A 21921-nucleotide genomic window follows, 5' to 3' on the forward strand; every position below is an offset into this window, starting at 1 on the left:
CCACATTGAGCCAATCAGATCTCTTCTCTAGAAAGGTGGATGCTGGAAGAAAGAGTTTCCACATGTCTAGCCATGAGAGGTGATGTCATCCACCTTCCACTACCGGACTGAGAGTAGAAGGGATCCTGCAGTAAAAACCCAAAGCAAGTGACACACAGAGAGAGGCAGAAGCAATAGAGAAAAGAGCACAGAACCCCAAACCATTCTCATCTGTTGAAAGAAAAATACAAGGTTTACACAAATAAAGTGTCAGTGCATTTTACATAGGCATTTTTGTAGAGCCTATGTTAGGCTTTAAATTCCTAAAATGTTAGAGAAGGGACTTCATTTACTGTTGTCTTGTTAAGGGATTTAAACCTGTGCTGCTCCTCTGAAATATCTCTCAATCATAAGGCAGAGGCAAACCCGCATTCTCCCTACACTAGCTGAACTCATTTCCATATACACAGTGCAGCATTCTGAAGAAAGGAATAGGCTAGCCAGCTTTGGATAGTACGGCCTCAAATACATGGCCACTTACCAGTTTAACCTGCACATTTTAGCGAAACAGAGGAGCTGCAAGAAAGTGATGCGGTCAAATCATAGCATAAGAATGTACCATTCACATTTTATTTTTTAAACTTTCATTTGTGTGTATCCGTGTAGGGGATGTACATGAGCAAATGTCCCCACAAAGGCCAGAACAAGGTATCTGATGCTCTGCAGCTGAGGTTCTACGTGAGCTGCTGAAGGTGGGTGCTGGGAACTGAACTCAGGTCCTCTACAAGAGCAGCAGCACTCTTAACCACCAAACCATCTCTCCAGTTCCCTCAATTTCACTTTTTTTTTTAGTCTGTTTTTTTTCAAGCCCCAAGAGTTCATTATATACATCCTCAAAAAACAAACAAAAAACAAAAAAACTCTATGTCTACTTTACAAAAGACTTCTCACAGATCGGGAGACAAATGGTGTGTACTAAGGATCCCATTATAAGAATGGGTTTAGGGGATAGCACAGTGATTGATGAACAGAAATAAATCCATCCATCACCGGAAGTTTTACAACATACTAATACTTACATCACACTGTGGCTATGGGATAGATAGATTGGTGGGTAAAGTGCTCGTGATAAAAGCATAAAGACCTGAATTTGGATCCTCAGCACCTGTGTAAAACACCAGGAATAGAACATGACTGTGACCCCAGTCCTGGAGATGTAGAGACAAGTGGGCGCTGGCCAGCCAGCTTAGTTGAAACCCCCATGCTGCAGGTTCAGTGAGAGCCCTGTTCCTAAATATTAGGTAGAAAGTGATAGAGGGAGATGCTCAAAGTTAAGGTGACCTCTGGGCTACACACACATGTACGCACCCCTCTCTACACATACGTATACACACATACATATATGCATGTACACACATATTCACAAGCATACACATATAGACAAACACAAATACACACACACACACACACACACACACACACACACACACACTCTACAAAAGAGTAGAGGAGATAAAATAACTTTAAAGAAGGCAATGTTTGGACCAACAGTTACAAAGTATCATGAAATGTCACCCCCCACAACCATTCTTTAACTATTGTCTACCTGTCACCTGAGTTGACAGGAAAACAGAACCAACATGCTCAGAGTCATGTATGCTCCCAATGACACAATTAGAAATAAAGTGTGCAAATGTGCAAGTGCTAACCCTAAGCCCTTGCTTTCCCTAAACTGCCAATCCTGAGAGGCAGGGGTATCTTCATCTGAATGGATATAATGTTGACACAGTCTTGGGCACTAGATTCAGTGAAACCAACTTGGACCAAATACATTGTTTCTCTGCTTGTCCCAGAAGAAGGAAAGGGAAGGAAAGGAGCATCCAGTATACCTGACTGAAAAACTTCAGGGATGAGTAGGCAGGGCAGGCAGTGTGTACACACCTCTATTGAAGTGGCAACCCCATAATGCTATGCATGCATCAGACAAGTAGGAGGAAAGAAGTTCACGTGGAAATTCGTATTCCTACTTAGGCTCTGATTCAGTATCTTATGAACTTTAGTGCAGTGTCATTATGCAAACAATTTAGCGCATACCATTAGCAAGTGCACTGCTAATGCATACAAATTAAACACATTTATTTATTTGTCTATTTGTTGATAGTAGAACTTCAGCCACGTCCAAAGAAATACTTTGGAGGTGGGTGATATGAAGAGTAGGGGCAAACACAACCAGCATTACTAATGAAATTTGGCTGGAAATTGCTGTAATCCATTTTCTGATGGACGCTTTTTACCCAAAATACATAAGACAGGGATAAAAACATTCTTTAATAATAATGTAATTCTGATGAGACAGAATATAGAAAATTACACACTTGGTAAAATCATCAGCTAGAGGCAATCAGCAGCGCGCTGGAGGTCACCTTCCACATGCCCTCCTCTGCTTTCATAAATAACCACCTGAAATGCAGGGCTCGGGCTGAGTCTTTCATCAGTCCCCAGCAGACAATGTCCGTGTTCTTGTGGGAAACTAGTGTAACATCTACCCTGGGGACTATTTCTCCAGGTCATATGGGTGCAAATGTTGGAAACACACACATACTCACAGACACAGACGCAGACACACACATACATACATACACATGTACACACTCACAAATATACACACAGACACACACAGAGACACACATACAGATACACACTCACAGACACACATACAGATACACACACAGCCACACACTCACAGACAGACAGACAGACAGACAGACAGACACACACACACACACACACACACGAGAGAGGGAAAGGGGGAGAGAGAAGGGGGGAAGGGAGGGAGAGAGAGTACTTTCATAATTAGAAATGGACTTTGTACACAAGCAGACGCTTACAGATCATATCCCAGGATTTGGAACCTTACACCTCCTTATCAGAGCAGACAAGTGGGCAAAGAATTAGAACAGAGCAGCCACTCCTTAGAAGACCCAAGTTGCACAGAAACCCAGGCTCAACCCCATGGCTAGCAGGCTCACCTTTGTCGCCAAGGCCTCAGCACTCTCTCGGCATGTCTTCTCTATCTCAAGGTGGTTCTGCATGAAATTTACTTCCTCTATAACCATATGAGAAACTAGAAATGAAGAGGAAAAAGAGGGTCAGCATTCAAGAATTAGTCAAGTATTCCAGAAGCCCACACACTGCCCCATGACCAAGAAGAATGCTTCAATTCTTCCTACAGCTAGACCTTTGGCCATGACTAAAAAGCTCCTCAGAAGTTGCCTTTGATTAAATCTCAGCTAATGTATGCATGCAGAAAGAAAAACGCACACACTCAAACTACAAACCTTCTCAACTATTACATTCGTAATAGTTTAAAAGTCTGTCTCTTTCTGTCTCTGTCTCTCTCTGTCTCTCTCTGTGTGTCTCTGTCTCTCTTCTGTGTGTGTGTGTGTGTGTGTGTGTGTGTGTGTGTGTGTGTGTGTGCATGGACACTAACAAGCATGCATACACGCCTGTATCTGTGCATTTGGAAGTCACTGGTCACCTTGGATTTCCTTCCTCAAAAGCTATGCATAAATAAAGAGTGACAATATTTTGATCAGCTTTTGATTAGCCTAGACATAATTCGTGGATCCAATATGGAAAATGAGCTCATGAGAAATGAAGGAAAAACGAATCTTAAGTTGATTTTTCGGTTGTTTAACAATGGGGTTAGCTAAGTCTGTGACACTCATCTTAGGCAGCGACAAGCCAGTTCTGTTATTTCAGGAACTGCAGGTCAGGACAGTGTAGCACCAAACTTATGAGCCGTGGGAGAGGTAAACAGGTGCTCCTAAGTTATTTATTGCAACATACAGTATTATCGGGGGAAGGAAAAAAAATCAAATTTTACTTGGTATTTTACCAACACTTGAAAAACTGTTTAACCTGTAGATTTTTTTGGTAGCTGTTTTATGTAAATTGAGATTTAAAAACGTGATACTTCTGACCTGTACTGATACTTTGAAGCTTAGGTTTCAAAAAATAAAAAAATAAAAAAGATAGTGAAGTTTTCCCACCCACACTTCTAGCCAGAAGAAAAGTCTCAGACTCTCAAACGTGAACTCTATGTATGTAGACTGACTTCCATTTGTTGGATATAAGGGAGGGAAAAAAATTAAAGGACAACCGAATGTGAAACCTAACAAAGTTAGAAAAAGCACCGGGCTCACATAACACAAAGACAGATTACTTTTGCTTCATTTAAGCTTAATTAACCTGCAATTATGATTAAACTCAGGAGGGGAATTTTTTTCTCTCTAAATTAAATACAAAAAAATATGTATTACTTCCCAAGTCTGTCCGAAGTTCTTATTATGTCAATATTCAAATTCATAAAGCAGAACTAAGTGGCCAGAAACATCTCTAACCTTGACATTTTTTCCAGGGGTAATAATCTGTTGCAAATGCAGGCCAACCAAAAACCACTTAACTAATTAGTAGTTGCAGTCACCGAGAAAAACATGAATCAACACTGTTATTACAAGTGGCACGTTTGAGTGGCATCTAATTATGACTTGATGAGGCCCGATACTCGCATTATCAACGTGACTACCGCGTCCCATCAAGGCCTAAAAGCTGCTGATGGCATTGACTTCGGGAAACTCCCACTCAATGGTACAGCAGCACCCAACAATCGGCTTGGCAGGGGCCCCCCTCACTAAATGACACGTTAAGCGTAATTACTGGTAGACATTGTAAATAAACAGGATTGGAAGGGAAAATTGTACCAAGTGCATAAGACACAATCTGACACATTGGAAGTGGCAGCCTTAATTGAGAGTTTCTTTGACTGTTCAAGATCATTTCAACTGCATTTCTCAGAGGACAGTGATTATAACTGTGGAGACAGACGGCATAATGGTGTCAGCATTGCTGACGGAGCAGTGAATTAAATTGTATCTGCTGTGGAGTGAAAGCCGTGATGAGAGGTACAGAGGCCTTAGTGGTCTTATCATTATAACACAATGGTCATGTTGTCATCAACCTCTCTGGCTCCAATTGAAAAGAAATGATTGTGTGTTGAAGCCCCCCCTACACACACCACCACCCCCCCTTGTCCTCTTCTATCTCCTGTTCTGAATAGAACCAATTTTCAGAGAGCTATGAAATCACGCCATAGGTCCTAAAATGCAGCTGCTTGGCATACAAACGGGTCCCCATTAAACTGGAATCACACACAATATGTGTTTATACCGGAGAAACAAATAAAAGCTGAACGCGGGCCAAGTTTATTCACACACACAAAGCCCATGTAGCTCTTCATCAATGTAATTGCCTTTTATATTGTAGTTTAAATAATGGGCTCTATTATTTCCTTAAAATCCTAATATTCCTGGCATTTTATCACTATGTTTACAAGGTAGGCTCTTCAAAAATGTGAAGGAAAAGAGAAAAGAAACCTATACAATTTTTTTTACAACATCAAATATTACTTTGAATTTTTCTTTCTTTTTTTTTTTAGCCTTAACTACTTGACATCTTCTGCCACAATCTGGTATTTCTACTCTCATAACAAAAACATAAACACTCTGCATTTTCATAGGAATTTGACTTTTTATTCAATAACATTCTTGCTCATGAAAGTAAGGGGGGAAAATCATTCTGTAGTCGAGAGGCTTAGGCCTAGCCCAAAAAAAAAAAAAAAAAAAAAAAGATAATAATAAAAAGAGGAGCCCTTATTTTCTGAACATTTTGTAAAAAGCTGTCCTGTGGTTTAACTTGTTTCTCCAGGCGTTGAGCATGCTCTGCCAGATGGGGGAGGGGCCTCTCTGTCTCTCTCTGTCTCTCTGTCTGTCTCTCTGCCTCGCTCCGCACCCCCTTACTCTCAGAAAGAGAAACAGCAGAACATTGTAAGCTGTGTTGTGATTTTTAGTTTCAGAAACTCACCCAATGCCAAACCGACAGCATGGAGACCTGCTCATTCCTGGGTTCAGAAGAAGAATCTACAAGGGCTGCTTGTATCTGTTAGGAGTAAGTCATTTCCTAACTCAGAAGTCAGGTCACAGGACAGAGAACAAAACTCATTCTGAAATACCAATTTATTTGTCCTTTTGTTTTCGTGTGTGTGTGTAGTGTGTAACCACAATGCACTGTGGGGGGTCAGAGGACAACTTGCTGGAGTTGGTTCACCATATGTAGGTCCTGGGGATAGAACTCAGGACATTGGGTTTAGAGTACCTTCACCCACTGGGCAATATGGCCAAGCCTTATTTGTCCTTTTCAGGGAATCCAGATTGTAAAAAAACTTTGAGCTACTCATTTTTCTCATATCTATGACCCCTGGACACTTTACCTATGATATTCTATTTTTATTTGATACAATGTTTATCAAGAAAAGGTAGGCTGGTAGAAAAGGTAGGCTGGTAGAGCACAGTTACACACACACACACACACACACACACACACACACACACACACACACCCCTTTAACTCCAGCACTTAGGAGGCAGAGGCAGACAGATAGATCTCTGTGAGTTTGAGGACAGTCTAGTCTACACAGTAAGTTCCAGACCAGCTAGGACTATATAGTGAGAGCATGTCTCAGAAGGAAGGAAGGAAGGAAGGAAGAAAAAAGGAAGGAAGGAAGGAAAGAAAGAAGGAAGGAGGAGGGAAGGAAAAAAAGAAAGAGGATGGATGGATATAAATAAACTTTAAGAAAAGGGGTCATAAGACTGTAGTTACACTTTTGAAACAAACAAAAATTCATAATTATATTTATTACCAGTAAATTTTATAGCAATCCAAGGCTAACATTAGCTTTGTCAGGTCAGTCAGGGGAACATGTGAGCGACATGGTACGTACTGATGACTATTAGATCATGGGGTCACGGTACCAACTTCCAATTTATCATAGTAAGAAAACGGGGATGGGAATGTAGAGCCATGGGTAGAGTGATTGCCTAGCATGCGAGATGCCCTGGGTGCCATCCCTGCCATCCAGCACGGCCTGATCCAGGAGACGAGGTACACGACCACTCTAACACTCAAGTGAAAGATCAGGTTCAAGGTCATTCTCAGCTACAAGGAGATCAAGGCCAGACTGAGATGCCTTAGGCCTCATTTCAAAAGACAAATTCAATAAAATCAAGGCTTTGGAAACTCCCACGTGCAAGAAACGAATATCGACTGATATCTCTACCACTTGGGTTAAATTGGCAAATCTTGAATTTTTAAATACAGGCCTGGAGAAGACACATAGTACTGAGGTTTCGCATGACAAATTTTTGTCTCCTACATACAGAACTAAGTAGATGGGTTTGCAGGAAAACGTGTGTAAACTTAAACAGAACCCAGGATCTACCAGGGGAGCCTCAAACACACAAGGGACTTTAATAAATGTGCCCTTTATTAAAACGGGATATTTTCCCCTCCATTCCCATCCCTGCCGTTCTTTCAGACACGAACAATTATGGGTCAGAGTTTTGACTGTGAGATAGCAACCCCATCTCTCACTTGATGCCCTGTCTTTCTGCTGGAGGTGGGTTCAATTAAGTTCCCTCTCCCCACTGTAGGGCATTTCATCTAAGCCTGCCCCTCCCTTGAGTCCTGAGAGTCTCTCACCTCCCAGGTCTCTGGTACATTCTGGAGGGCCCTCCTAACCTCCTACCTCCCAAGGTCACCTGTTTCCATTCTTTCTGCTGGCCCTCAGGGCTTCAGTCCTTTCCCCCAACTCAATACCAGATCATGTCAGTCTTTATAAAGCCCTAGAACTTGCTCTGTAGACCGGATTGGTTTTACTCTTGTGGCTCTCCTCTTGCCTCTGCTTGTGGGTGCTGGAATTACAGGCATGTGCCACCACACCCAGCTGTAAAACATGAATTCTGTCTCACGTTTGTCTGGTTCTCTTACATCCAGAACAACACTACCTACCAAGTAGGTCTTTTGCTTGAAAAGCTGAAGAAGGTACCAGGTTTGAGTTTGTTAACACTCTTCGAGAATGTTCTCTGCGGTACAGAGCCGCTCATCTTTTACTGAGCCTGCCCGTGTCTTTGTTTGTCCTAAGTCTGTGGTCCCAGGAATTCTCAGAAACACTCCTACAAAGTAACTGGTATTTTATCTGAAGACATGGAGGGTGGGTTGGGGAGGGGGCACAGATCAGTAAAGTACCACATTCCAAGCACAACTCTGACTGATAAAGCCAAACCCATATCTAGGACACTCCAGTTTCCTGCGGTCCTTTTAAAACTTGTTACAGTTGACGCCGTCAATGCCAAGAATCTTGCCGCTTCAGCAAGCCCTGTCTACAACCCACCTCCCACAATAGGGGATCACCCGGATCTTTGAAGCGCAGGCCCTGAGCATAACAAAGTCTATTCTTCAATGCCAGATTGTTTAAAAGGGTTGTTGTGGTTGTTGCTATTAGCAGTGGGTTTTTTTGTTGTTGTTGATGTAAACTTACTACATAGCCAGAGATGAACTGAAACCTCTACCTCCACTTCATGAGTAAATCTGAGATTACAGATCTGCACACCACACCCAACTCATAGAGTTGGTTCTAGGGATCAAGCCCAGTATTCTCCTAACCGAGCTACACTCCCAGCTTCCACAGAGGCTTTCAAGTGGGACAAACAGAACCAAGACGTAGACAGGATTGTGGGAAAACTGGAGTAAACTCAAACATAATCCAGGATCTACCAGGGGGAGCCTCAAACACACAAGGGACTTAATGTGGGCACATGGCTTACCTCTGGGGTAGTGCTCTTTGTGTGGAGAAACTCCACACGAGACAGGCTGAGGGAGAGCTGGCAGAGAGCCAACAATGACACAGCATAGAGCTGTGGCCAGAGATGCATTTACCTTAGGAGAGGAAGACCGAGCCAGGGCGAGCAAGGTCTGAGCCCCACTTGAAGTTCTCCTCACATTTTGAGAGGTAGAACTATATTGGATAAGCATGAAAGAAACTTGAGAGCAGCCAAGCAAGTCCCTAAAGCCATTCAAATGTGCAGGCTCCCATGGGAGGCCCCCTTGGGACTTCACCTCATCCCAAGTGTGAGTGAGTGAACTCTTTTATGCAGAAATTCTCCCGCTATCCTAGGCAGACTAAAGCAACAAGGTTTCCCAGTGTGGAAACTTGTTCCGGTTATGTGGGCTCATGCTGATAGAGCTTGCACAAGAGATATCAGCAATGCTCTCTTCAAAATCTCAGATTCTGTGCTCTCTGTTCAAAGCCAAGAATTCTTTATCGCAAATACAGCTTTTTTTTTTTTTCTTTTTTCTTTTTTTCGGAGCTGGGGACCGAACCCAGGGCCTTCCACTTGCTAGGCAAGCGCTCTACCACTGAGCTAAATCTCCAACCCAATATAGCTTTTTTAAGGAAATAAAATTGTCTTTTTGTTTTATTTTGAGCTAGCGCCTTGAAATAGGATGGCTTCAAACTCAACCCAATCCTTCAGGTGGGATCACAGGTGTACACAGCCATGCCTAGTTTTATATGGCACTAGGGAAACACACCTAAAACTTTGCACATACTAGGCAAGCACCCTACCGACTGAGACACATCCCTAGCCCTAAGAAATAAAACTCTATTATTCCCCATTCTCTCTTTTTCAGACTGACAAAAGAGCCATCCCGGGGCCAGCAGGATTCCTCGGTGGGTCAAGGTACTTGCCACCAATCTTGATGACCTGATTTTGATCCCCAGAACCCTCAAAGTAGATGGAACTGACTCCTACAGGTTGTCCTCTGACTTCCACATGTGCACACTCACTCACTATTAATGTACAAAAACATTCTTTAAAGAGGTCACATTCTGACTCCCTGCCATCCATCCGGACTTTAACCGGGCTTAATAAAAGTAAAAATTAACCACATCCAACAATAGCCGCTATTGTGAGACCGTTTCAATGAGTCCTTTCAGGTTGTAATCTGAGTTGCTCATAGAGTGATCAGCATATTTAGAAGAAAAGTCACTTTTGAAGGGGCATGGTGGAGAGAAGCAATGTGGAAGAGTTGTTCCCATTCTTGATGAATATAGGAGGCAAATCCCTGCCTGCCACCTACCTGTATCAAAACACGCTGTTGTAAACTGAACCGTAAGAAGCCTGAACCAGCCCATTGCACACGGCACAGCAACCCCCTCTCAATAACTGAAGCTCAGGCGCTAGCAAGGCTTGCTCTTTCCAGGGGAATACACTTGGATTCCATCAGTCCTACACTAGAGAACGATGTCACCCGAAGCAGTCACCGTTCATCCATTCCCAAGCAAGCAGTATCTCTAATCATGTCTCTGGTCCTCCACAGACGGTAATACCAACAAGGTTACCCTGTGGTGTTCTTTGTTTGAATTTTAACTGTTTCATTTTTCAGAAGGGTAGAATGATTCGCTGTGTGGGACTGTCAGTACGTGCTGTCCGACTTCAGAACCCCTGCAGAATGATCTAGAAAGGTTCAACTTGCAAGGGAGAGGGTGTTATTTTCTTGCAACGTCTGGTTCTTTGCCCATGACATATTCCCATATGACGTTTTTGGATCCGATCAGCTATGTTCTGACTTAGAGGATAAACAACAGATTTATGTCACATTTAAAAAAAATAATAACCTAGTAAAAATTTAGAAGAAAATTACTATTGCTTTTCTAAGGATATAACTTAGCAAGAGTGATTTCAAACACTCCGACTCCGTAAAATGGTAACTGCTTTTGCTCCTTCCTTAACCACTGTGCTGAAGACTAAGTGACATGCAAATAGCTTATATAGTTAATATGCATAGCTTAATTAAGAGGATAAATATTCCCTCGTGAAACCATTCACTGTGGAGGCCACAGACACATTCATTGCCTCCCAAAGTCTGTTTCCACAGATTGTTTGACTGGAGTGCTGGGACTTGATCCAGGGCCCCCTCACATATATAAGGCAGGGGCTGAACCCCAGTCCCCCACCCCCACCCCCACCCCGTGCATTCCCATCCATGCATGTAGAACTCTTGAAATAAGATCTCTCCTGTTGAGAGTACATTTATAAATATGCAGTGACATTTCAGTAGCTATATGCCCTGACATAATTCCTTTTCCTTGAACTAACCCAAGATACTCATCAGATTCTATAAACACATGAATACCTGCCAGGCATTGAAAGAACAAAGTTATATCACCATGTTACTGCATAGAGGACATATTATATACAATCACCAGTAGTGTATGTAAGACGTGCTGAACAAAAATATGTAGTGTCTAATAATTTAAAAAAAATCACAGTATATTCATATACTATTATGCAATTAAAATGAATTCTAGATATGTCACTATAACTATGTGACAAATTATACCTTTAGCACCAAAAAAATCTTATATAGTTACCTTATACATATATTTTATTATCCATATAGTGTAAACAAAAATATAAGGCCATGAAATGACAGACTGCATATATATCTGTAGTAGGGGTTAGCGCTTAGAAGGTGGGAAGGATAGAGAGCAAATAACTACAATATTATAATGTATATACTATTATCTATCATATATGTGTAGATTATAGAATATAGAATAAAAAAGATAATAATTAGAGCCAATCTATATTTCAAATGCCAAAATACACATGCTGTTTACTGAAAGAACACAGCTATAAAATGGTTGGTATGTAAGATATACACTTTTTATAGAAACACATATTGCATACATGAAAGATCACACAGTATAGAATATAAAATACAAATTTTGGCTTTTCTTAGGGAATGAAGATAACCAATTAATTTTGTTTTCCTTTGATTTTTCCCATAGCAAACTTTTCTTATTACAAACTTAATATTTTTAAGACATTTATAGGATATTAATGCTCATTCTGTTTCTTTCAAAATCACAATGATGCCATGGCATTTTTATTTTTCGCAAATGGAGACTGTTTAATATGATCAGGACACCTGCAGTCACTGGGTCTACTCACACACTCCCCAAAGCCAAGTGATTATCACTCCACCAAAATGCTTACATACTTTTCTGAAACTCTTCCAGTTTCTTAACAGCTTCATCTCGTTCTTGCCTAATCTTGTCACACTGAAATGAAAAAGAGAAAGAGATGTTAAACTCATGGTGAAACGTAACGTTGACAAGGCTAGAAGCAAGAATAAACTCACTGCGGCCACACTTTTCCTTTCTCTCTCAGACACGATCCCTCTCAGTGGCTGGAGAATTCGCTCAGCAGCTAAGAGTGTGTGCCACTCTCACAGAGGATGCCAGCTCAGCTTCCTGAAAGCACCCAGGCCATGCAGCTCACAAGTGACTGACTCCAGCTCCAGGGAAGCCTGATAGCCCCTTCTGGTTTCTAAGGGAACTGTACTAGGGTGCATATATACTTGCATAGATGCACACATGCAGATGCATAATTAAAAATAAAATTAATCTTTAAAAAAATCTTTTCGCAGCCTCATTAGTACCAGGTGTCAGTTCAAGTGGCCTAGACTGATACATATTCATTTTACCCAGCTGAGTTCCTAAGATAAGGAGTCATTCACTGCTCATTATCTCTTTGGTTGGTAACATTGACTATCCTTGAGCTACAATGTATTCCTTAAGTTGGTAACATTGACTATCCTTGAGTTAAATTATATTCCTTCTAAGTTGGTAACTGAATAACTATCCTTGAGTTAAAATACATTCCTTCTTTAGGTTGGTAATATTGACTACCCTTGAATTAAAATGCATTCCTTCCTTAAGGGAATATGTTTGGCCTGCTACACTAAAGAACCACTGGGCTATCAAAGCCCATCTCAAGGGACAGTGAGATGCCTTAGTGTTAGATGAGATTGTGGGGCAAGCATGAGAATCCCAGTTCACATTCTCAGCAGCCATGCAAAAGTCGGCATGGCCACACGTGCTTTTTTTTTCTAGCTTTGGAGGATGGAGGGAAACAGATTGCAAGAGATCTGGTGTAGAGTGACAGAGAATGACACTTGATAATTCTTCCCTAGCTTCGATGTGAATATGTGGGCACTCGTACGCTCACGTGCATGAAACACACACACACACACACACACACACACACACACACACATACACACACCCTGTCTTATAGGGTTCCTAGCTCCAATTTAACACACAGACTACACTTACTGTTGTTTTTTTTGGGGGGGGGGGTATTAAAAATTCTCTTCAGAGTTCTGGATTCTCAAATCAACTTGTCACACCTGGGTAGGCAGTGATAGACCATACAACACCTGTAACCATGACACTGCTGGCCAGCTGCTTCTGAATGTTCTTCTTATTTTCTGAAACTGGTTCCTGTTTACTTTGGACCTCCCCCAAACTTCTGCCAGGCTGTTCACCCTACTCCAACAATACACAATGGAGCTGGAGGCTCAAACAGAATCCAAATTTCTGACGAGACCAGAAGACTTGAGTCATGACCGTCCAGTACAAAGCGCTGCGTCTCCAGCCAGCATTTCTGCAAGCATGGGGTGTCTACCCTCTGTAGACACATCTCCATCAGGAGATGGTCTTATAGGATGATGTATGACATCGATCACTGGAGTGTCTCGCCGTGCCTCTCAAGATTCCATTTAAAGGAATTAACAGGGTATCCAGTTCCCGCTTACGTAGCCGGTTTTCATTAAAACTTTGCACAATGAGAATGCAAACAGACATGGGCCTCAGCCCTCTACCTCGTCAGACTGGAAAAGGCACTCGGTTCCTTCACACACCAAACCACCAGCTCAGACTCACATTTCTCTGTCAGGAGTAGTACCTGGCCTTCACAGGCAGGCCCGTTCCTGCTGCCCAGAGGAGAGACTTGATGCCGGTGCTCTCTGCTCTGAAGACCCAGGTGGACACTGTGATTAGTAACAGATTTTAGTTCGAGGCGCAGGGAATCAGTTCTATAGTGCCCAGCACACACTAACCTCTAGTTACCGACACAGTCACAAGCTGTCTCCCAATCCCAGCTGTGCTCTCTCAGGGGTTTTCATGTTGCTTTGATTTCTATTTTCTGCAACCACATTAGGATAGAACTGGCAGCCACTGAATCTGCCATCTGCTATGCTGAAAGGCTGAAAGGGTGGGAGGGGGGCTACACATGCTGCAAATGCAGCTTACTGATTCCACACCGGAACTAATCAGATAGGAAGGATGTACCCACTCACCGAGCAAGAATGCAGACATCCATTTACAACACCGTCTCAGGTAAAGGAAGAGACATCCTCCAGCTCTTCTCCCTCTCTACCAACCAACACAGAGACATTACAGGGAGCACCGGCATGCAGCACTGCTTCAGCTTTGTGCCACAGACGCCTGTACCCTTCCTACTCTCTCCTCTACCCTGCCTAGGCAGCTGTACCATCTGTAAAGACTGTCTCTTTTTGTGTTGAGAATTGCTCATGAAAACTTTGTAATAGCAACAGATGTTCTTTGGACTACATCATTTAATCAGGAAAGCTCAACAATGCTCTATACAGCTCAGGGCTGGAGTCGACCCCAGCAGCCTGAGTGCTGCCAGCTTTAAGGAAAATGAATAACATTCCAGCTAGTCTGCAGACTCAGTTTGACTCTTTAGAAAGTGGTAGATTGACTAGAGGTTGGTCTTGATGGTTTTTAAAGCCCTTTGTATGAGAGGCCCAGGGTATTTTCCAGATATCATCATTAATGCTCACCTAGGCCTGTGAAAAGCTTTCCTGGCTTATCTGAGAGCATAGGAGGCTGGGCTGGGGTGGGATGGCAAGAGCTGGTATCTTCCCTGCTCCCCCTCTACCTATCAGCCAACACTGTCAACATAAATGTCTCTTTTTCTGGGTTCATCAGAAGTCCTGGGCAGATATAGACAAGATTTATAATCTGCTCTGTGCGTGATTTATGCAGCAAAACTTCAACATTCCAAATTGTGTCCAATTTCCACTAATAGCTTATCATCCCAGCACATGCATGCCACAAAGAAGTGCCAAGTAATCGAAAGGACAGTTTGGAGCCCAAAAGATGTCCTCATACGCTGTCTCCACACATCCACAGGACAAAAGTTGATGCCGAGTAGGCAAACATCTTACGGAGATTGAAGTGGAATTCTGAACAGTTATCTCCTAGAACCACTGAATGCCTCTACTGCCTTCCTCTGTGTACTGACCCCCCTTCAGAGCCGTAGTTGTCAACCTTCCTAACGCTGCAACACTTTGATACGCTTATGTTGTGCTGATCACCAACCAAAAAATTCCTTCACTGCTACTTCATAACTGTAATTTTGCTACTGTTATGAATCACAGAGTAAATGTCCGTGTTTTACAATGGTCTCAGGTGACCCCTGTGAAAGGGGGTCATTCGACCGCCGCGAAGGGGTCATGACCCACATGTTGAAAATCGCTTCTCTAATGCTGGGCACTGAATTCAATGCTGACAGGGACTTGGTGGGGATCATGCTAGATTCTGTAGTCTCACAAAACTTAGGATCCACCAAAAAATGTCAACAATGAGAAGAACAAGATCTAAGGACCAATGATGTGGGCTACAACTACGGAAAGACTGAAGGACTGTAGAGGCAGAACTCTATTCAGACAATCATGCGGCCTGAAAGGTTTAGCCCCACACCGTGATCTTTCTTAGTTTATTCCTTTACTATCCTAGTGATGCTATTTTAAAATGAGAATGCTCACAGCATCAGAACCAGACACTGGGGCCTGCTTTACAGTCTTTGGTGGCACAGAGAGAGGGCCGTTGATTCTGTCTTCCCTCTAGGTGAGCATGGCTCCACTGGCCCGTGCTTTTTGGATCTGCACAGTCTTATCACTGAGTACAGTCAGCCATTCCCTCTACGTGGAATCCTGTTGCTCCCTTTCTCCTTTAGAGTTCTTCTTTCTTCCAATTGAAAATCCTTTCCCTCCAATTCTCACAGGCGATAAAGGAGGAGCAGCCACCGCCCCCCCACCCCCACCCAAGCTGTCATGCCGCGGTCTCCAAACTCTAGGTATTGTGAGTGAGATGGAAGCACATGTCATCAGAACCGAGACCCTCGCTCTTTGTTTCTGGATAGATTGCTGTTAATGAGAGACTCATTTTCACTTTCAAACTGCTAAGTAATTACTTTTTCTCTGGCACAACCACTTGCCACTCCATCTCAAAGAAGCCGCATGTATGTGGATGTATTATGCATGAACAGTTAACATAATGGGAGCAGATCTTGCTCTTTAGAGTGGCTTCTTTATTGATTTTTTTTTTTTTTTAAAAAGTAATAGACTTGGGACCTTCACCTCTGAATATCACACAAGAGGATGGAGCCGTAACAATGGGCAACTGAGCCAAGATGCAAACACTATCACATGTCTTGCTTCTTGAAACAAGTCTTGGGAAGTGTCTGTCTCTCTCTCTCTCTCTCTCTTCATTCATTGTCCCTGGCAGGCTGACAGAACTGCCTGATGCACTGTGACAGTAACTCACCCAAAGGACCTCTAATCAGCCACTTAAACATTTATGCATTTCAAAACTCAATCTCTGAACATAACATTAAGCATAAATACCATTTAATGGTAGACATTCTTCTATTATATGGATTATCTTCTTCTACACACTGTGCATGCGCATGCGTGTGAGTGTGCGCGTGTACACACACACACACACACACATACACACACACACACACACACCCCACCACCACCACCAACAACAACAACAACAACCCTGAAAAATGTGAATGCCACTCCATTCAAAGCTCAGTAAGACTTCCCCCTAACATAGGAAAGAAGGAGAAAAAAACCCAGCCCTAACAGATTGTGACAAAGATTTCGAGCAAGTCACAAGAGCAGGCTCTTCGACTGTGAAAGGGCGACTGACCGTTGAACACGGTGATGGAGACACAGCAGAGAAACATGTTTTGCTCTGCTGATTCTGAAACACGCAGCAGTCTATGTTTGAATGCCCGCCCCCAGAGACTTAGAAGAGTTTGTTAACATTGATGCAACAGGGCCTCTGCCCTTCTCGCACACTGCTCATCTGTGTCATTTGGAAAATGGGCAGAAATAACGGAAGGAAGGGACCATTCCACAGCCTCTGCTTTATCCTCCTGCTAAAAGACCAGAGAACACACCTCAGGTTTTTTTTTTAATGTTTTAACAGGACCCACAGTACGTGCCTCTTTCCTGTTTAATGTTGAGATAATAATAAATCTTCTTGGTTGATGTGACAAGCACATAAGGAATATACAGATGGTTTATTAAAAAATATTTTCCTACTTATAAGAGAGCTCGGGGAGGCTTAGAGATAAGTGACTCATGAATCCATCGTTAAAAGAGACTAAAAGTTTGCATATGTGGGGGGGGGGGGAAGCAGGGGTCGGGTCACCTTGTCTTTGCTTGTTCCACATAAACTGTAGAGACTCATGTAACAATAATATCACAGCTCTTTGTCAACTGGTCTGTGTCCCTTCGTTAGTGGATTTACTAAAAGGCAAAACTTTTATATATTTTCTTTCATACTTTGGTGGTCAGAAGGCATTCAACCAATGGATTTCCCTTCAATCACCTTCCTTCTAAACTCAAATACATACTGATTCCATCTTCAAACACTTCAAAGAAAGTGGGCAGGTTGGGGCAGGAGAAAGGGCTGCAGAGGAAGAGATCAGATAAAACAGTGGCCCAGAGTTGTCGAGATGGGCTATGGAGAATGCCTCCTAGCCTGATGACCTGAGGTAGATCCCTGGACCCAAATGGTAGGAGAGCCCTGACTGGCTCCAGCAAGTTATCACCTGACCTCCACATATGTACTGCAGCATGCACACTGACATGCATACACATACATACACCGACATACATACACTGACATACATATACATACATACACATACACCAAATAAATATAAACAAGAAAAAAACCCATCAGTCCACCCCTAAGCCTTGCATTAGTATTCTTCCAGTATTCTGCCATAACTTACATATGTATAGGTACATACATGAATTTTCCTAATAAGAGATTAATTTGATACTTAAATTTCAGTTATTCTATATAAACTAACCAGGGGTACGACTGTGACCTGGAAAAGTATTGGTTCTGATAAATTTGCTGTGGAAAATTCGTACATTAACATTAAAAAGATAGAGGTGTTCAGCCTGTAAAGTGCTTGCTGCCCAGCATGAGACCCTGAGTCTTATCCCACACAAGATACCTGGGTATGGCGGCACATACGTATACAGGCCCCTGAACTGAGGAGGCTAGTGCATCCCTCTGGGTCTGCTACCAGCTGGCCTTGTCAAGTGGTGGAGTTCTAAGCCAATGAGAGGACATGGCCTCAAACAAAACAATACCAGAGGAATAATAGATACCTGAGATTGTCCTCTGACCTCCTCACATATGCATGCACAAATGACTCACACAGACACACAGACACACACACACACACACACACAGACTCACATACACACATTCACACACATGCAGATGCACACACATGCAGATGCACACACATGCACACACACATGCACACACACACATGCAGATGCACATACTCACACATGCACACACACATGCACATACTCACACATATACACTCAAACATACACACACATACATACTCACACACATGTACACATATACATACACACACTCACACACACATACATACACACACACTCACACACACTCACATACACACATACACACACTCACACACACTCACATACACACATTCACACACACACTCACATACACACACATACACACATTCACACACACATGCAGATGCACACACTCACACATGCACACACACATGCACACACATGCACATACTCACACATATATACTCAAACACACACATACATACTCACACACATGTACACATACACATACACACACACTCACATACACACATTCACACACACATGCAGATGCACACACTCACACATGCACACACACATGCACATACTCACACACATACACTCAAACATACACACATACATACACACATGTACACATACTCACACACATGTACACATACACATACACACTCACACGCATACACTCACATACACACACACACACACACACTATTATTAAAACAAAATTAGGGCCTTTGTAGAGTCAGTTTGCTCTCTTAAGTTTACCTGCTTGTAAAAGAGCACAGAGTTTCGTAAGACCCAGGTACGAATCCAGACTGCCACTGGAGTCTCCTGTGGGTTCCCAGGAAACTCACTTTCTTAAGCTCTTATTTCTGCCTGTGTAAAATGAGGCTGAAACTGTCAGAACCAATTGTCACAGAGGTCAGAGGGTGCAGATGCCCCGTACTGCTCTCTAAGTAAACAGGGCCTTTTGAGTTGCTGCCTCCTGTACAGAACTTGTATCCTTTGAGGAGGCTACAGCGGTCACCAAGGTCTGATGAAGGGGAAGCAGATCTGCTGTCTCTTATCGGCAAGGTTTCCGGCCTAACAAGGAGGACAACTAGACTTGAGAAGCACAGCCGGGAGTCATACCTTGCCATTTTTCCCTTCCCTCTACTTTGCCAAATTTCCCTACATTGAATCAACTATGATAAAAAAAAAATCCTTCTGATGACTTCCCACAATGGATTTAATTCAACTGTGGGCTGGGACCCCACAGAGGAAAGATGGCCGCCTGTATTTGTTGATGTAGACAGGATAAAGCTCACACAGCCAGGCACAAGAAAGTGCTTTCCCAGAGAAAACGATGTCTCCATTTACGGCCTCCGGAACTAAAGCTGCTTTTACTCATTCTCTGTCGTATAAAAGGCTTTTATTATACATTTCTCTCCTTTGTAGCGACCCCCCCCTTGGGGAAAAATCTGCAGCAATAAGCAAGCCCGTCTGTTAATAGAAGGTAAACAGAGTAGGGTAGACCTAAAACCACTCAGTCCCCTTTGTCTTACCCAACACACAGCATTCCATATTGCTTTCAGTTCTTTTCTTCTCCTTTCTGTTAATAGTTACTTTTAAAGAATTAGGACAGAAACAGGTCAATAACGCCTACAGATGCTGCAAGCCTGTCAGGCTGTCCTCTGCTCAAAGAGCAAGCAAGCGGTTTACTGGGCCGGTCCTTCTTTTAACCAACCTGTAATCCTGTGTGCACAACAGGCAGTTCACTGCGGACCTCACCAGAGAAAGCGGCTCTGGGTTAAACAGCTGCGGCCATGCCAAGAGGGAGAGCAGGTGTTACAGACCACTGTTTTAGAGCATTTCAGGGTCCACAGATAATCATGGATTGAGAAACAGAAAAGAGAAAATGAAACAAACCAGGCAATCTCCTCCCTCTTCTGTTGCAGGGCTTTCTGTCCCTTCCTTTCTCTGGCACATGAAGCAATACCAGCTAGCTATCCCTCTTCCTATTTAAACACATGTTTTACTTATTATTACTGAGTATATGAGGTATGTATGTGTGACACACGTATGTGCCCATGCCTGCATGTGCCACCGTGGAGACCAGAAGACAACTTTGGGAAGACAGTCCTTGCCTTCTACCATGGGTTCTGGGGAATCAGACTTGGGACCTTTGGTTTCTGCAGCAAGGGTTTTTAACCTGCTGAGCCATCTTGCCCCTCCGACGTCCTTGGCTGCTGTTTGCCCAAGAGCAGCACTCCGTCAACCTCCTCGTGGAGCTGAAGACTGGTTAGACTGAACAGAGGGTAGTGAACTACCTACCCTGAGGACATTTGCTCTAAAATGATGAGACGCCAGGACTCAGGGTGTAGGCTCACCCTCTCAACTACTGGATGTCCCTCGGACTTCTACGTTTGGGGGAGTTATTCTCCATGGCTTTAAAAAGAAAGATATTAGTTCCCTTCCCACTTGCATTTTTTTCTCCATTACCCCACTTCTAACCATTCCCTCAGTAGTTGAAGAGAGGAAGGGAGACGAGATCTCAGAGACAAGGCACGAGGGAGGGCTCAGAAGTGGCACAGTGTTTGAAGGGGCTTGCTCCTCTTACAGAGGACCCCAGTTCAGTCCACAGGACACTCGATGGGTGGAGCGGCCACTAGTCATCTCCAACCTGCATTCATGTACACGCACCTTCATAACAGATTCAGCCATACAGACAACCAAGATAAAATAAATACTGTTAGAAGCAAGAGAGCCTTGAAAACCAGATTTAAAATAAGAATCTAGAAATCAAATACAGTAGCAACTGACTTAAAGCAACTTACTATTACTATCATCAGCCAAACTGTATCCAGGCGACTGGTGAATTAATGATCGGAAAGGTCTAATATAATTCTTAAGAGCCCAATAAATTAAGTCTGGATATGCCACAGATTTCACAACCATTTAGGCGACTCTTAACTGCTGCCCTAACCCTTGCTCTGAAATTTAAAGACGAGGCACCACGATTATAGCAATCATAGTCCTCTTCTTATTTAAAAACTACCACAGACTTCTTTATCTGTCCTCTGCTAGGGATACCGTTTTAAAATATTTTGCCTATCTTATTTGGTGAGGTCAGGTTATTTAGTGATTTTTAAATTTAAAAAATTATATTTTGGGGTTGGGGATTTAGCTCAGTGGTAGAACCCTTGCCTAGGAAGCGCAAGGCCCTGGGTTCGGTCCCCAGCTCCGAAAAAAAAAAAAAAAAAAAAGAACCAAAAAAAAATTATATTTTAAATTTTCATAGAACTTTAAAGGCAAACCCTTCGTTCTTGTTCTCCTTCCCCCCATTTTGTTTTCTGTTTGGTGTTTCTATTTTTCCGTTTCCCACCTCAGTAGACAGGAGGGAAAAGTGCTTACGCGCACACACACAGACATTCACAAATCTCCATTTGCTTTTTGATAGAAGATCTCAGGTCTGTAGCCCAGGCTAGCCTCAAACTCAGGGGAATCCTCCTGCCTTAGCCTCCCAAGGGCTAGGATTACATAATCATGAAGCTCACACACAGCAGAACACTCACAAATCTTAAGATCTTAAGAGACAAAAAAAGGGTCAGCGTACAAAGAGAAATGGAATTCGTTTATTGAATAGCTCAAAACAGAACTTGCAGATCCTGTGAAAATATTTGTCGTGCTCCCTCT

The 21921-nt window shown here is 42.8% G+C and overlaps 1 protein-coding gene across 2 annotated transcripts in view; it reads right to left on the reverse strand.

Annotated features, from left to right (window-relative positions):
• The window catches only part of Shtn1 (shootin 1), a 103853-nt gene that overhangs the window by 65599 nt on the left and 16333 nt on the right, over positions 1–21921 (reverse strand). For both annotated transcript variants that reach the window (NM_001303537.1, NM_001079705.4), the window contains exons 3-4: positions 11941–12001; positions 3009–3103 (exon numbers count right to left, since the gene is read on the reverse strand). In NM_001303537.1, coding sequence (NP_001290466.1) covers positions 3009–3103; positions 11941–12001 — 156 coding nt within the window. The remainder of the gene's footprint in view (positions 1–3008; positions 3104–11940; positions 12002–21921) is intronic.

Source organism: Rattus norvegicus, chromosome 1 (assembly GCF_036323735.1).
Source record: "Rattus norvegicus strain BN/NHsdMcwi chromosome 1, GRCr8, whole genome shotgun sequence".
Classification (NCBI taxonomy): domain Eukaryota; kingdom Metazoa; phylum Chordata; class Mammalia; order Rodentia; family Muridae; genus Rattus; species Rattus norvegicus.